This window comes from Engraulis encrasicolus, chromosome 22 (assembly GCF_034702125.1).
Source record: "Engraulis encrasicolus isolate BLACKSEA-1 chromosome 22, IST_EnEncr_1.0, whole genome shotgun sequence".
Lineage (NCBI taxonomy): Eukaryota > Metazoa > Chordata > Actinopteri > Clupeiformes > Engraulidae > Engraulis > Engraulis encrasicolus.
In genome coordinates this window covers 15515740-15533239 of record NC_085878.1, presented here as the reverse complement: position 1 = coordinate 15533239, position 17500 = coordinate 15515740, and the positions used below count along the sequence as shown (strand labels likewise).

Genomic DNA, 17500 nt, shown 5'->3' with positions numbered 1-17500 from the left:
CAAGTACATTGGTCTCTATACCAGTAATTCTCAGTGTGGTCCGGAGACCACTGGTGGTCTGAGACAGAGCTCAGGTGGTCCACGAGGGGAATTCTACTTTTCCAAGACAAGCTAGCAGTAGGCTATATTTGTAACATTATTACAAAGCTAAACACAGCCGAAATCATATTTTCACCACAATAAGACAGAAAATTAACATTGTCAAATTAGGACCCGTCAACTGTCAATTCAGCGGACAAGTGGTCCCTGAACATTTTTGGGGGGACAAAGTAGTCCTTGATCTGAAAAAGTTTGTGAAACACTAGTCTATACATGAAACCTTTTGTGTCTTACGTCTCATCTCTCAGTCAGGCCACAGCATATGTTTTCAATAGCTGGTCCCTTATAGATGACAGTAAGTCCTGTTTTCTTACGACTACGGATGTGAAAAATTATATAAACAAAGATCATAGGGAAGGTGCAAGGCATTTGCACCTGCATTTGATGTACTGTACAGCAGTCCACCGCTGACCCCCTTCTCTGGCATTTACCCCTAATCCGTTTTTTATTTCTAGGCCATTTCTGAAGATGTTTATCTGCCGATTGAGTTCCTGTCCTGTCCTGTGCTGCTAGATTGCTTTTTCTGGTCTGTGACACAGTTCTCAGCCATACATCAATATCACTAGACTCAAAAAAACACAAAAAAAGCCAAATGCAGCAAGCCATGGCGAGCAATAACAGCCAAAATCCACCTCAGAGCCAAAGACTAACAGCGCCCAATAAAGGGGTGGCAGAGACGGGCGGCAGGATTGATAAGTCCCTCACTTGCAAACAGATACTGATAAGGGGGAGGGCTGAAAACCAATTTTGGAAGTTATCTAGAACTGGGGAGACAACAGCAATCAAATAATCTGCACTCGCTGGCATTTCTGTTTGTGATTGAATGTGTGGTGGTGGTGGTGATAATTGGGCGTTTGAGAGCATGTGTGTCTGTGTGCGTCATGGCAGTGTGTGTTCATTTGTGTTTGCTGTGTGTGTGTGTGTGTGTGTGTGTGTGTGCTTCCTTGTTTGCTGTGTGTGTGTGTGTGTCTGTGTGTGTGTGTGTGTGTGTGTGTGTGTGTGTGTGTGTGTGTGTGTGTGTGTGTGTGTGTGTGTGTGTGTGTGTGTGTGTGTGTGTGTGTGTGTGTGTGTGTGTGTGTGTGTGTCTGCTTCCTTGTTTGCTGTGTGTGTATGTGTATGTGTGTGTGTGTGTGTGTATGTGTGTGTGTGTGTGTGTGTGTGTGTGTGTGTGTGTGTGTGTGTGTGTGTGTGTGTGTGTGTGTGTGTGTGTGTGTGTGTGTGCGCGTGCGCGTGCACGCGCGTGTGTGTGTGCGTGCACGCGCATGTGTGTGTGCTCACACACAAAAGAGAGAGAGAGAGAAAGAGAGTGAGGCAGAGAGAGAGAGAGAGAGAGAGAGAGAGAGAGGGAGAGAGAGAGAGAGAGAGAGAGAGAGAGAGGGAGAGAGATTTAGTTTGTGCCGATGGTGAGGAACAGTTTGCCAAGTGTGTCAGCAATCAGGAAAGGCCATCAGACAGTGACAGTGTGGGAACTAGCCTACTGCCCGCCTGCCGGCTAATATAAATAGCATCTCTGACAGGATCAAACCACCCTCATGTCTTTCCATAGACATGGCAAAGGAACACAGTACAGTGCATCACTGAATGTAAAGTATCTAAAAGATGACACCTGACATGTTGAAATGTTCATCCCTCGTACAACATTCAATGTCCCTACTTTTCAACAGCCATCAAATTGCACTATACAGTATATGGGAGCAATTTAGAGTGTCTTTCGATGTTCACAGAATGTTCACACCTGCTCATCTCCACACAATACTATTATAATCACTCGCAAGTGTATGTGGCTGATGTACTTGCTATATTAGAAGCAAGTGCATTAATGTTGAAGAAGGGAAGGACATTCTGCACTCGTGGAGAGAGAAGAAACGTGCATGCAGCAATTACATGAACAATTAAACTAAGAAAAATACAGTCAAGCATACCCTAAGTATAATAGGGGTTAGAGATTTATATACAGTATATCACGAAAGTGAATACACCCCTCACAGTTTTGCAGATGTTTGAGTATATCTTTTCATAGGAAAGCATTACAGAAATGTAACTTTGACACAATGATTAGTGACCTTTTAACAACATATTTAACCGCTTAAATTTCTTTTTCACTCAGAAAAAAAACAAAATACAGCCATTAATGTTTGAACATGTACTCACAAAAGTGAGTACACCCCAGATTAAAATCCGGTAGAGAAGGGGCTATGTTGGCTCGAATCGTCTCGAAATGAAAAGGGATGACAAGGGAGATCATCAGTGTGCGTTTCAACCTTTCTTTGCATTGAACTTTTACATTTTGAGTCTGCATCTGTCTTAAATAGATTGGTGTGAGATTTGAATGCAATCCTATGGAGAATATCATGATCTGCTTCAGTAGTCACAGTGCATGTTGACAGGTATGTTTCTTTTAGGTGTATTTGAGATTACCAATGTTGACAGCATTCATGCATCCCCAAACCATGTCAGTCCCACTACCATGCTTGGCTTATGAGAGGATACACCTTTTTTGTACAACTCACTTGTTTACCACCACACATGCTTGACACCATCTAAAACAAATTTGTTTATCTTGGTCTCAAGAGAGATGAACAGACCAAGGATATGGATCACTGGAACCATGTTGTGTGATCTGAAGAGACCAAGATAAACAAATTTGCTTTAGATGGTGTCAAGCATGTGTGGTGGTAAACAACTGAGTTTTACAAAAAAGGTGTATCCTCTCATAAGCCAAGCATGGTAGTGGGACTGACATGGTTTGGGGATGCATGAATGCTGTCAACATTGGCAATCTGAAATGCACCTAAAAGAAACATGCATGTCAACATGCACTGTGACTACTGAAGCAGATCATGATATTCTCCATAGGATTGCATTCAAATCTCACACCAATCTATTTAAGCCAGATGCAGACTCAAAATGTAAAAGTTCAATGCAAAGAAAGGTTGAAACGCACACTGATGACCTCCCTTGTCATCCCTTTTCATTTCGTTTCATTTCGAGACGATTCGAGCCAACATAGCCCCTTCTCTACCGGATTTTAATCTGGGGTGTACTCACTTTTGTGAGTACATGTTCAAACATTAATGGCTGTATTTTGTTTTTTTCTGAGTGACCAAGAAATTTCAGCGGTTAAATATGTTGTTAAAAGGTCACTAATCATTGTGTCAAAGTTAAATTTCTGTAATGCTTTCCTATGAAAAGATATACTCAAAAATCTGCAAAACTGTGAGGGGTGTATTCACTTTCGTGATATACTGTATGTAGGAAAGAGTCGAGGACCAAGATGAAATGAAAATGAAATGAAACAAAATAAGTATTATGAAGTCAATTTCCACTCTGAGCTGAACTTGGACAAAATGTCATTACTGGGCATTGACCTACATTGCGTGGCCTATTTGGACACAAACCCCCACAATGCAGTTCACCGTGACCTTGTGAAATGATCTGTAACCTTGCATGGTGGCTAATCATGCTGTCTCTGTGCTGTACGTCACCACAGCACAGTGACTTTCTATAAATGTCATGAACAAATAAATACGTGCCAGAGGGCTGAAAGCCGAAAAAAGCAGCTCAACCTACTAATCTGTACAAATGTTTGCTGGGAAAAGACCTATGCAGCTGAAAATATTTGCAAAGAGGCATTTGGCCAAAGCAAAACATTTGACGTGACCACTGTTGTAATAATGTAGCTGAGCACTTTCCCCCTACACGTTGTGCTTGTTTTCCTGTCTGGCTGGATGTCTATAAAACCACACGGGGAGAGAGAGCGAGAGAGAGCGAGAGCGAGAGAGAGAGAGAGAGAGAGAGAGAGAGAGAGAGAGAGAGAGAGAGAGAGAGAGAGAGAGAGGCCTAATGGCCATGTAAAGGACGGGAAGGGAGTGCTGAAACCTCATACCCCAGCTAGCGCCAGAGCCTGTGTGGCCTCATTATCCTGTAAAAACCTCTCTCTCTCTCTCTGCTTCTCTCTCTATCTCTCTCGCCTGCCTTTCCTTCTTTTCTGTTTGAGAATACACCAGGAATGGGCAAGAGCTGCAGGATGTTATTGATTCCTTCAGATGGGCATTGGCTCTCTCAGGTGCAAATGAGCTGCAACTCCCACACTGGAAAGCCCGGCCTCCGGCAAAACAACAGCAAATCAAACCAAGTCTCTGTTGTATAGCAGGCAGTCATAGGCCATGCCTGTGGCTTAGTCTTGAAATCAATTCAAATCAACAATAAGGCATCGTTTTCAATCTTCCCAAAGTCATCCCCTGTTAGCTGTGCAAACAGAATTCAACAAAATTGGTTTAACAACACCAGAAGAAACCATGTCATGTTCATTGTGTGTGGTGGGAAACCAACCCTGCATAAAGATTACAGGCATTGGCAGTTATTACAGTGTCCAAATGCAATCACGCACTTATCTCAGCTGTGGTCGGCTTTGCGCCTCGAAACGCTCCAAATGTGAGCTTGTCTCTCCCATCCATTTGCCAATCTCCCCATTAGCGGAATAGACATGGCAGTCATGCAGCCAAAAGCTACCCCTGCTATGCTCATGCCAGCCAAGCTCTAAACAGTTTGATTCAACATGCCTTGCCGTGCTTTATCAGTCAAGTCAGTAGAATTTAAGAAAGATGATTAAATTTACTTTCTTAATACGCAGTACAGTATACGTATGTGCAACAGTTACACTGGAAATGGCAAGTGCTGTGTTAATTGACATGTCAACCGTCGATCCCTTCTTTTGATGGGATTCATCTGTTTGACAATAGTAATCGTCTGTTTTGAGAGTCAGAAAAGCCCGGAGTTTCCAGGAGGTTTGGCTGTTTCCACGACTTACATAACACACAGAGAGAGGGAAAACGGCAGCAGTCCAAACAACAATTCCTCCTACCGATGCGTCATCTTGGCACAATGAGATGCTTTGGCTGCAGCTGTGCAGCATGACAACACGCATCATGTAATAACAAATTGGAGATGTGTATTATGCAAAGTGCTGCAGTCAGGCTCGTTGACAGCTTTGGTCAGGGCCAGGACAAAGTCATCTGAAAGCACCCCCCTCCCCACCCCTCCACCCGATACAACCGATTCTGGGCCCTTCTCCTTGCTGGGCCTGGCATAGCTGACCTCTTAATCCCCCAACTGTCTGCTTCCGTGGCTGTACTGTACTTACATCTACGTCATCGCAGAGGAGAGAGCTGGAGCCGTACTGGAGTTGGCACTGGTGGACGGCGCTGTACAGGACACCTGGCAGCAGCGCGTGTTGGGACAGCTCATCTCGCACCGGTGGGTCATCCAAGCACCAGCCCCAACCTCGACTGTGGAGCGAATAGTATGACATATGTGTCGGTCAGATGTGAACTCCCTGACACTCACACATACAGTAATAATAACTGTATTTAATAATAACTGTATTTGTATAGCACCGTATCATACAAGGCATGCAGCTCATTAGTTTAAAGAGGACATAATTATACATTATGGACAGCTCGCAGAAATGGTCTTTGATGGACAGCACGCAGAAATGATCTAAGTGATATTTTTCAAAAAGTACTAAATTGTCACATTTGTGACATTTACAAAGGACAAAATCAAAGACGATGCACTGAAAGCATGTGGTGCCAATATGGAATAAACCTCAGAAAGATGTATAAAATGTGAATCTTAATGTGATAAGCGATATCGCATTTGGGACTGGGGAATCGGGGCATATCATCTAATGTTTTAATATATGCCAGTTCTACCATGGAAAAAACGTCAAACTCTCAAAAAGATGTATAGAATGTCAGTCTTAATGTGATAAGTGCATTGCTATTGGGACCAGAGAATTGTAGCAAAACATCTCACATTTGGATATCTGTCAGGCGATCCCTTGTAATGCTAATGTTGTGGTTATCTGTCATCCAGTGACTGTACACTTGCCATTGCATTATATCCATTAAAAGATGTGCAGTGTAAGGATCTAAAAATGCAAAAAAAAGCATTCTTGTTATCTGCTGCTTCATTCAAGATTATATCAAAATAAGTCTTTAGCTATACACCATGGAAGTACACCTAAAAAGGAACAGGCTTTAGACATCTGACTATAATGTCTTCAAAGTATTGTGAGTAGATGATGTAGTCACTGAAAGACAGACATCAAACAAATTGCAATGCTGTCAGAAGTCAAGTGTGCAAGGGGCTCTTGTGGAGATAAATGAACACATTCTGTTTGATGAGACACTCAGTCTTCATGGCCGCGTGTGCAACAGATTGCCATAATACCCTTTGTTTGAACTTTGTTTGCCTTCCTTTCAGTTTTAGACATTTCACTTCCAGAAACTCCTTTTCAAATTCTTCTTTTTTTGTTTCACAGGCCTGTCAACATAACAGGCAATGTGATTCAAACCAAATTGAGAATTGTAGCCATGTACACACATAAACATTTGGAGCTGTATGTGTGTATCCTTTTGTAAGAGATGGGAAAAGGGAACTAATATCCTGTTATGGGGAAGCTATGAGACAACAGAAACATCTTCGAGGGAGCAATGAAAATTAGGGCATCGCCTATTGGTATGCCGGAAATGAGTGATATATTTTACGACCTCTCTTTCCACTTCATTAAGCTTTTTTATTTTTTCATTTTATTTATTTATTTTATCACCTCCCTCAAAATGTACACATTCAAAACCACATCTCTGCCAAGTTTAGGATAGCAGCTGGACTGGTCCATTTCCAGAGCATCTGGCCAATGATGTGGTGACACCCAGTGAGCTGTCTAGTACGATGCTAATGAGAATGTCATAAACATTATATACGCATCTTCAACCACAGCACCACTGTATATCCACACTGGGACACACCTGTCGGGACAACAGGAAGGACAGGCAACTCCTACACTAGAAAGCACTCTGCTGACCCAGTCATCTGCGAAACATATCAACCAACTTCCAACTTTCAGTTGCCGACGGACAGAGCCTGCTTTAGTATTTAAGGTGGGGGATGGGGGTGGGGGTTTATGAATTTGCCATGCTGTTCATAGACGGGACCCACTGCTGCTGTGTTGAAAAGCTGCCGCGATGTTGTCAACTCAGCTCAAAGGCACACGATGACCTAGATAGGCTTTCTGTCTGTAACTGTACTCTTCCGAAAAGTTTTTGTTTGTTTGTTGTGATTTTGTTTTTTTTTCTAGTCTCCCTAGCGGCACACACACACACACACACACACACACACACACACACACACACACACACACACACACACACACACACACACACTCACACACACACACATCCCATGCATGTGTCACGTGAGACTGAGATGACATAATGTAAATACGTTATGGTAATGATGGCCTTCACTCCCTCTCCATAACAGGATGAATAGCTTCTCTATCAAGGGCTCCCCTAAAATGAACTCTAATCCATCAACAATACTTCAGAGGCTCTCGGAGTCGGCACGTTATCCACGGTGCACTGCACAGTAGTGTGGATGCCATGTGCCTCGTACGATCAGAGGGAGAGATCCAATTAACACTTCCAAAATGAATTCTAATTAATTCTCAGTTACACTTGCACTAGAGATGCGGCTCGTGGAAAAAAAGAACAAGCGCGGCATCTGACTACCCGCACAGACGATTACCCAGAAAGCTCAGCCCTGCGTGAGAAGCACATTATCTCAACCACTGCAAATGAGGCAACACGTGAAAGAGTCGCACTGTCAACATCCCCCATTAACCAAGTCACATTTTGAGAGATATTATCTATGCAATTATACTGATCACGCTGCCGGAGGAGGTCGAATACCGAAGCGGACAGACGGCTCGCTGTCTGTTAGATAAAAAAACCTCAACTTTCCAACCGCCACATTCTGTAGCATTTCGCATGTAAGTGGTACGCTTGGCATGTCATTAGGCTGGCCTATTCGCATGTGCCGCTGCAGGCTGTAAAGCTGCACCTCCAACACGCTGCTTTGATCAGCCAGCTGCTCCTACAGCAAGCTAGATCAGAGGTTCTCAAGGTGGGCTCCGGGGACCCCCTGGGGCTTCTCAGAACAATGTCAGGGTCTCCGTGGAAAAATTGTCAGCAATGCAATACATGCAGCTTTAAGCAGATCTCTGACATTTACTGTAGATAGCTTTATTGTACCTCATATTCTTTTAATTTATTAAATGGTATGTTACTTCTGAATACATGCTGTGTTCAAATTAGTTTGCCTGTTATTTGTTCCAGTGAATTCAAAAATAATCCCACCACTATGCAGTAATGTGAGGGAAAAACAGTTGCATATTAGACCCACATATAAAAAACTGTTCCAATACAGCCCCCATATTTGCATTAAAATGAAAACACATTTGTGGAGCGGTTATGAAGGCATCCTTTGAACATTTTTCTAGGGAGCTGGGCGGCCCAAAAAAATTGAGCACTCATGGGGCTAGAGGACCCCAGGCATGATAGCGTGATCCACACACACAACTCCAGAAATATGCAGGGAGGAGAGTGTGGCTCTGAACTTCCTTCTGCATTGAACCCTGTGGTTGAGCTCAGCATGTATGGAGGTTTGGCAGGAGAGGGATGTGAGTTAACACTGGCCAGTAAAAGACTGTGGTCTTGCTTGCAGACTTCCCAGCTCTTGTGTAAGCACTGCCAAGTAGTAAACCAGAAGTATGCCACGGGCTGTTTGTAAAGTGTCTATTTTTATTGTCATGATTGCATGAGGTAGTGTATTTACCAAGACCTATTTTTGTGAAGGCCTTAGGCTGCAGTGTTTATTTGTCGGAAGTTGATAACACATGCTATTCAGAATTGTTGATAAAATCTTAAAACAAAAATCATGACCTGTTATTAAGGCAACGGTTTGCCTCACTTAACTTTCTGGCAAACATATTTTTCTGGACTTCCTGAAACGCTTTAGTTTCGCACCACAAATCAATCCCAACTGTAATGTCTGTCTTAGAACAGTATTGTGGTTCGGTTCTCAAAATTGCATTCTGTGCATAACAGATTTCATGTGTGTTATTTGGTGGTGGTACTGTATGAGTATTTAGCAAAATAACTTGTGGCTTGACCTCAACATGAGCATCTCTGCTTATTCTCAAATTGAAAAAGCAATCATCAAATTAACTGCAATTGCACAATTCATTTAAGTATTTCTGTGAAGTATTTCTGAAAACCTGGCATCCGCTAGTGTTTTTTGCATAGTAGAACGATTCTGTAACATAAGCTTGTTCACACTCAGTCACATAAGCAATATACCCTGTAAAAAAAACACACTGAATTAAAAGCAGGGTGGCTCAGGAGAATTGTTTTATTTTTTTCCATGTGAACGACGCTCAGTAAGTCCACAGGGATTACAAAACGTAAACTGCCTGCAGCACTTCAGCAGAAATGGATGTGAGCCAGAGCTAAAAAAGTGGAAGCACTGAGATTTCATAAAAAATGTGCAGAAATAAATCAATTACTGTGCTCTCGGTCCACAGTGAAAATCAGCCCAGGTCCTCGATAATGTTACAGTGTCCCTCTTGTCTCTCGGGCCACTGCCCGCAGTGTTAAACCCTCCCAGGGGGCTGCTCCCCTCTTCCCTCCGTCTCCTTCGCCCCCCCCATCCCTCCATCCCTCCATCCGTCTCTCCGAGGTCAAGCTGCAGCCGTCAAGCCATGCTTAATGCATTCCACATGGAGGCTTCCTTCACAAGGAACTGGAGCAGCCCTGACAGCCAAATACACACACACACACACACACACACACACACACACACACACACACACACACACACACACACACACACACACACACACACACACACACACACACACACACACACACACACACACACACACACACACGTCGGCAAGCTCCGCAAAGCATGTGTGTGTGTGTGCGCGTGTGTGTGTGTGTGTGTGTGTATTTGTCTGTGTCTGTGTCTGTGTCTGTGTCTGTATCTGTGTCTGTATCTGTGTCTGTGAAGATGTTCACGCACGCACACACACTCACAGCAGTCTGGCAGACAGCGCTGCTCAGCTCGGCCGCTGGACGGCTTGTTTAGACGGATAAATTGCAACTGTTTTCCCCCGCGTCCGGATCTCATTACCGTGGATGGAGTACCAGCCCTCAACCCCATGAACCCCTTCTTATCTGGCCAAACAAGGCTGAAGAACACACAAGATACAGTAAACAAACACAGACAACACAACAAAACGTTGAAGGAAATGCTCTCCTTCAAAGACTGTGTATCACTATTTCAATGCCTGTTTACTTGTGAAGAAGACGAAGAAGAACACAGGTGTATGCATGGCATGGTTTGATAAACAAGGTCCTATGCTGCTCCATGTCCTCATGTCAGTGAGTTACGGTAAGAAGAGAATGAATGAAGATGAGAAGAAACTGTTAGCACAGCTTGTCCCCATTGTGTGTTCTGATTGCATGGTGTGTGTGTATGTGTGTGTGTGTGTGTGTGTGTGTGTGTGTGTGTGTGTGTGTGTGTGTGTGTGTGTGTGTGTGTGTGTGTGTGTGTGTGTGTGTGTGTGTGTGTGTGTGCGTGTGCGTGTATGTGTGTGTGAATGCATCTGTATGTGCATGTGTGCGTGTGTGTGTGTGCATCCACGCATGCGTGTACACGTGTGCTTGCCTGTGTGGATATGTGTGTGTCTATGGCCGTGCATGTGTATGCGTGAGTGCATGGATGTGTGCGCTTGCATGTGTATGTGTGCGTGCATGAGTATGTGTGCGCGCATGTGTATGCGTTTGTGCATGTGTGTGCATGCTTGTGTATGTGTGTATGTGTATGCGTGCGTGCGTGCATGTGTATGTATGTGTATGTGTGCGTAGGTGCGTGCGTCTGACTCACTCGAGGAAGCGGGTGATGTACTGGCGGCTGCATCGGGACCAGCTGGGGGCGAAGGTGCCGTAGAGCAGCTGAGGGGACATGATGAAGGGCCTCTTGCCTATTGGCTCACATTCGTTACCATTGCCATCGTGCTGGATGCCAAAGCTGCCACCACAGACACAGAGAAATGGACAAATTAGATGCTGTTACATGAGTTATAATCTGCAGATATACACATATGATACAGTACGATAAAATACAATACGATAATACTTTATTGTCAGTTTACACTGAAATTAATTTTGCATCTCTGAGCAAGACTTGTTTATGACAGGACGTACACATAACATCACATCACAAGACTATTGCACAACTGACAAAAACAGAGGGCACAGGCCTATATACAGACATACAGACATACATGCATACAAGTCAAGTCAAGTAGGTTTTATTGTCAATTTCTTTACATGCACTGGTCATACAAAGAATTTGAAATTACATTTCTTGCTTTCCCATACAGACATAGACTAAATCTAGGTAAGGACATAGACAGTATAGACATAGACAGTACTTATACATGGACATGCATTCATTACATATAACCAACCCACATAACTTGAAGATATTACCAAGGTGGAGTGATAACACTATACATAGAGTCTTAAAACTGATTCAGCAGAAGAATTGATTGACGTATGAAGGCATGTTTCAGTCTGTAACGCCTACTTGAGGGTAATGGCTGGTATTCTTAGTGAAGAATGTGTATGATGTCAGTAGAGATGTAATCTACAGATTTGTTTGGGCTTTATTTAGACAGGACAGTGAATGAGAGAGACAGGAAACAAGTCGGGAGGGAGATGGAGCAGGAGCAGGGAAACGACCCCAGGCGGCGGTACTCGAACCCGTGTCCCTGGTGTAATGGTACCCGGCACCGGCCCACTGAGCCATCCATGCACGAATCTGCAGATGTACTCATCACACCATTGATAGACAGCACACATTAGTATGTATAAAAATGGTAGCATACGGGCGCGCTGTGGCACAGCGTGCTAAGCGCCGCACATTTGGGCTTGCATGCCCAAGGGTTGCACCCAGGATTCGAATCGGGCCTGGGTCATTTGCTATCCCTACCCCGGCTCTCTCTCCACATTCGCTTACTGTCGCTCTTCACTGTCCTATCCGAAATAAAGGCGAAAAGGCCCATAAAAAATACATGAAAATGGTAGCATTCAGACACTTCAATTTCAGAAACTTCATAATGATGGATTGCTCATTCTGTTTAGGAAGCCCAGGTGGAGCAGTGCAAGTGGACGGTTTGGTAGTATAGGGATCAGCACATTCCATGCATTGTTGACAAACTGAAAGTATACATTTATTTGCAGATTACTGTAGATGGTGCATGTAGCTAAAGTATTAGGCTGCTTTCAAACCCTGCTCTTAGTGCTGTGCAATATCAATCATCCTTGGAGAAACACAGGTACAAGTGTCTTAAACGTGTGTTGTTGTGTATGTTATTATTTTTATGTGTAGGCCTATGCGTGTTTGTTTTTAATTGGACTACGAGTTTGGAATAAAAGATAATGATGACACACACAATGCAAAATACAAAACCCCCCACAAAATAACTGTTTGTGCTAGTGGAAATAATTCTTCAATCAATATAAATGGTAATGGGTCTGTATACATGGGATATGGTTAAATAGATTAATACTAAATTGGCGCTCTGATTGTATCTGAATGTTTGTTGTGCTTATTCCTTATCACTTCCTCACATTTCTTCATGGAGTAAAGCACCATCATATAATAACAGAGAAAGTGAAGAAAGAAATGGCAGAGAGCTGAGACCCTCTAATGAATACCTCTGCTTCTCAATGGGGTCTGAGAGAAGCAGCCGGAGAAAAGCTGTGTGAAACAACAGTAATCCTGTCGAAAATTGTAGGATGCACGCTTGATTTGATGCTCATGCTGCAGCGATTCTCGGCACAGAGTGCAAAACTCTCTATGCTTAATGGGCCACTGACAAAGTTTTGCTTTTGCTGTTGTTCAGACATGCAGCATCATACAAAGCACCACTAAAAATGGTATAATCTTATTAAAAAATTTGCAAACTCTCTGTAAAACAAAATGATATGCCTGCAAATGCAAAACACAGTCATAGTTGAGAGATGTTAACATGCATATGACTAATACATCACTTCCTGTGAAATGAAAGTGAATATCCCAAAATAAATTGAGCTCCCAAAATTTAGAATTTGATGCACAGTCCGTTTTTTTTCCAATTGTTATGCATTATTCAACTTTTACACTCCCCTAATAAAGCCAGATAGAATTGTGTCACAATACACGTGCATGCATGTGAAGCATGATATACACCTGGCCAAAGCACACAGACCCATTCTGTTATGTGCATGTACTAAACACATTCAATACTACACACAACAAATTCAATATCTGATGACATTTGCCCTGATGAGAACCTTATCAAGTCTGCGTTTCAGGTCTCTGTGCCAATCCTAAATGCACATCACTACACAGATTGAGAGGTAAACAGAGTTGGATAAAGGAGAAAAAGTAAAAATAAAGCCCTGATACAGTATTCACACGGTACTGTGGAATAGCTGATACTTTCTAAACCTCTGGAGATAAACGAGGACACATACAGGACAGTACGGTACATACTTGTGTCCGAGCTCGTGTGCCACCGTGAAGGCCACCGGCAGGCCAGTGTCCTCGCTGATGCTGCAGCTGCGGTGAGGCTGGCACATCCCCGCCACGTGTGACAGGCCCAGCGTCTCACAGGGCCTATTGATCGAGGCACAAATGTCCTTCCTGTCGGCACAGAACGAACAGAGGAAAAAGGCTGTTATCAGCCTTAGGCTCCTTAGGCTATTTACAACCAAGCTTTTACCTACAGTCGTCCACACATGTGCAAGCATACAGTACATGTGCACATATTCGTACACTAACCACATGTGGACACACACACACACACACACACACACACACACACACACACACACACACACACACACACACACACACACACACACACACACACACACACACACACACACACACACACACACACACACACACACACACATCATAAAACTATTCCTTTTTGTTATTCTGACATCTCCATGCTTTGCTTTTCCTTCAGCAATAACACCATCTCAATTACAACACAAAGCCTTGGAGAACCATTCACTCAGTGCCATGGTGATGATGAGAGAGACAAACGCACCTGGTAAGTAAGATGGCAACATCATGGTGGACAGGATGCTCATCCCCTTTCAAGTTAAGCCCTTTCTGCCACTTGCAAAAGCTGTTAAGACTGTTGTCTGCATGGTGGGAGAGCTTCAGTTCCTCCTGATGAACACATAAAGTTACAGGGAGGGAAAGCTTACTAAAAAGCTTTAAGTAGAAGGGCTTTTAGAATTAAGTCTTACGAGCAATGTCTACTAAAGCATGCCAACCATTTTTTATCTCCACAAGGCATCTCGTACTTGCCATTCAAACTAATTCTGATGTTCTGAAGGATGGATGATATTTTCCTCTGAACATTTACATCTCTCGTATAAGCTAAATTCCGAATCGCTAATGACCATACTTCTTCCCTGGTCCGTTACTTCAAACACTGACTGAGCACACAGTTAATCACCTTCGGCAAGATGAGACATGGAAATTAAAGCATCATATTCAAGTCAAAGCTTAATCTCACAGCAAAAGCTGGTGAGCTGTCATTGGCTGGTGACTCATGCTCACCACATGATCCAAAAGCTGAGCGGGAGGCTGAAGTTAAGGGTTTTGGAATATTCAGGAGTGTCCACAGTTGGTTGAACAACACTCAGAAATCAATGCACAATGTAACTGTACTGTTGATAGTTTCAAGACCAGATTTAAGACTTTTCTCTGATGCCTTCTCTTAGAGATCAAAATGTTTTTCATGCTTATATATGTATCCCCCCTCCCTTATTTCTTGCTTTTATTTTCACTTTTTATTCTATTTTCACCAGCCATGCCTTATGTTTTTATTTCTATTTCAGTTCATGCTATTTTATTTTACACAATTTTTATCTTACTTTGCTGTATAGCACATTGAATTGCATTTATGTATGAAATGCGCTATTCAAATAAAATTGCCTTGCCTTGCCTTGCCTAAGGAACACACATGGAATAGCTGATTCAGTCACACAGCATGTGTGCATGCGGGAACAATCAGGTTTTTTTTATTCTGTTCTTCTGTACTGTGATGTAAATATCCCCTTGCTTTATATATACATTTTGTAAATACTGTAGCCCACTGTGTTGAACAACAGCATACCCCTTTAATGTCTGTACTGAAGGCAGTGCTTTCAATTTCGTTGTGTATGGTGTAAATTGTACCACATGTGAATAGTGACAATAAAAGGCATTCTATTCTATTCATTCTATTATATGGGGGATATCGTACAGTGAATGACATCAGTAAAAAAGAATCCAAGAATTTTCTATTCAAAGCTATGTGAAAATCCAGGCCCGAGGCAAACTGTTCCCAAAAGAAAGCATGAAAACATGAAAAAATTTGGCTTCCTTGAATTTATATACAGTTCTGCCTTCAGGATAAACAAGGTGCCATGGTGCGGTGAATGACAGAAATCGACCAATTATGGTGTGACTGTAAGGGGTAGCACAGATCTCTGTGGGTGCTGTCAGTCAGCAGCAGCTCTATTCATAGGAGAGATCCAGAGAAATCCTCCAGTAATGGCTGCATCCCGCTTACTGTGGAGACCGTGTGCGGTTTGTTACTCCTGATGGGAGAGCCTTCATTCGCCAATCCCCTCACAGCTCAGTGAAGGGCCAGAGAGGAGTATTTATCTTTGGCTCTCTGTCTGTATTATGCTGTCTGGGATTCGGAGAGGGGACACTGCAGGCCATGATGCAACAAATGGCATGGGCCAAAAAGGAAGCAAGCGGCTCTGTGAGTAAGCATGGGACATGGTGAGGCAACAGCTTGTTCGATTAGCAGTTATTATTAGGAGGACGTTGATGGATGATTGTTACTTGATGTTACCACAGCATCAAGGCCAACCTAACAGTGAACTTTACAATTTGTGTGGTCCACACAGTGCAAAAATAGTGACTTTCTTGGGCACAGATTGAAGTGAAGTCGCATTTCTCCCAGGGGATCTCAATTGGATTTCTTGGGTACATGCAGCCGAAACATTCAGATGTGGAGACTGTACATCGATTTATTGATGTTCTGCACACACACGCCCACACACACTCGCGTGCGCACACACACACACACACACATGCATGGACGTGCAAGCGCACGCACAGGCACACAAAGCTGTGCGGTTCAGTCATTCAAGACAGATATTGCTGGATTTCATTCCATTCAATCGCCAGAAGCAGCACTGCTTGTTAAAACTCTGTCAGATAAAAATCAAAATCCCAGCTTGCCTTTCTGTAAATTAAAAATGTCAGAATAGGCATGACAAGTGGACTCATGTGTCAGTTTTATTCTGTCGGTGCAACCACCAATGCACCATCTCACACTAACCAATTAAAGTGTAAAACCACATGGAATGCAAGTGATCTTGTCTAATAACATAATCATGCTCAAGTTTACAAGTCCTTACCTCGTCTTTTTCCAGTAAAATAATGCGGACGACTGCTATGTTTATGGCATTACCTATGCTGGCATCTCGAAACAAACCTGCAACCTGGAAAAGACAGAAAATGAGAAAATCAGTCAATAACACATCTCTCTACATCTGCATCCTAATCATGGCTCACTGAAAACAACATAGCATAACATCAACACTACATACTTGGAACTTGAATATGGAAATTTGACCCTTGCATACTAGGCTTTCAATCATCAGTCATAACCTTAATACAGACAGCAAGCACACAATGAAGGGAAAACCCCTAAACTATTATAGACTCCCTGTTTAAAAGGATGCTTGTACAATGGGGGAGAGTTCGAAAGTGGCAACCACAAGACATAGTTCTCTGATCGAAAAGCCACATTTTGTTTGCCATTCTTTCTTGCTGCAATCTTTCAGCCACTCAAAACAAAACAATGGCATCGACACAAAAGGACAAAATGACATGGCAGAGTACAGATGGGAATCCATCAGAGCAACCAATAGAGCGCTGAACATACAGTCTGTGGTGAGGAACAATTCAATTCCAGCTGTTCCATGCAATGAATAGTGTAGTGTACGTTATATGTTGTCTTTTTCTTCCACATCGTATACCTGTACTACAGGCTGCAGTATGAAAGGGCATACATAAAGCATCACCTTAAAACTAGCTAAAAGATTCATGTGTGTTCACTTAATGGAAAAAATACTGTAAATGTTTTGTAAATGTAACCTTTTCATGCCACTTGCTTTCGAACACTTTCCCTTTGGTATTCCACACTATTGAAATGCAAATTCATCCCTGAACATATCCTGCCACAGATTCAAAATAATGGCCAGTTCTGGATCCAAGTAACCATGGTGCCATGACCTTATGGATAGCCAGTCACAGAGCTCCAAATGAATGGAATGCTTATGTCCCCGGCACCATAAACAGTTACTGTCTGAGACACAAAGAAATCATCTTGTGTCCAGGACCATTCTGGGACAGTTAA

General features: G+C 42.9%; 1 protein-coding gene across 2 annotated transcripts in view; it reads right to left on the bottom strand.

Annotated features, from left to right (window-relative positions):
• The window catches only part of LOC134438588 (A disintegrin and metalloproteinase with thrombospondin motifs 7), a 96480-nt gene that overhangs the window by 52049 nt on the left and 26931 nt on the right, over positions 1–17500 (bottom strand). For both annotated transcript variants that reach the window (XM_063188182.1, XM_063188183.1), the window contains exons 5-9: positions 16497–16580; positions 14117–14241; positions 13552–13701; positions 10894–11037; positions 5243–5387 (exon numbers count right to left, since the gene is read on the bottom strand). In XM_063188182.1, the coding sequence (XP_063044252.1) occupies positions 5243–5387; positions 10894–11037; positions 13552–13701; positions 14117–14241; positions 16497–16580 (648 nt within the window). The remainder of the gene's footprint in view (positions 1–5242; positions 5388–10893; positions 11038–13551; positions 13702–14116; positions 14242–16496; positions 16581–17500) is intronic.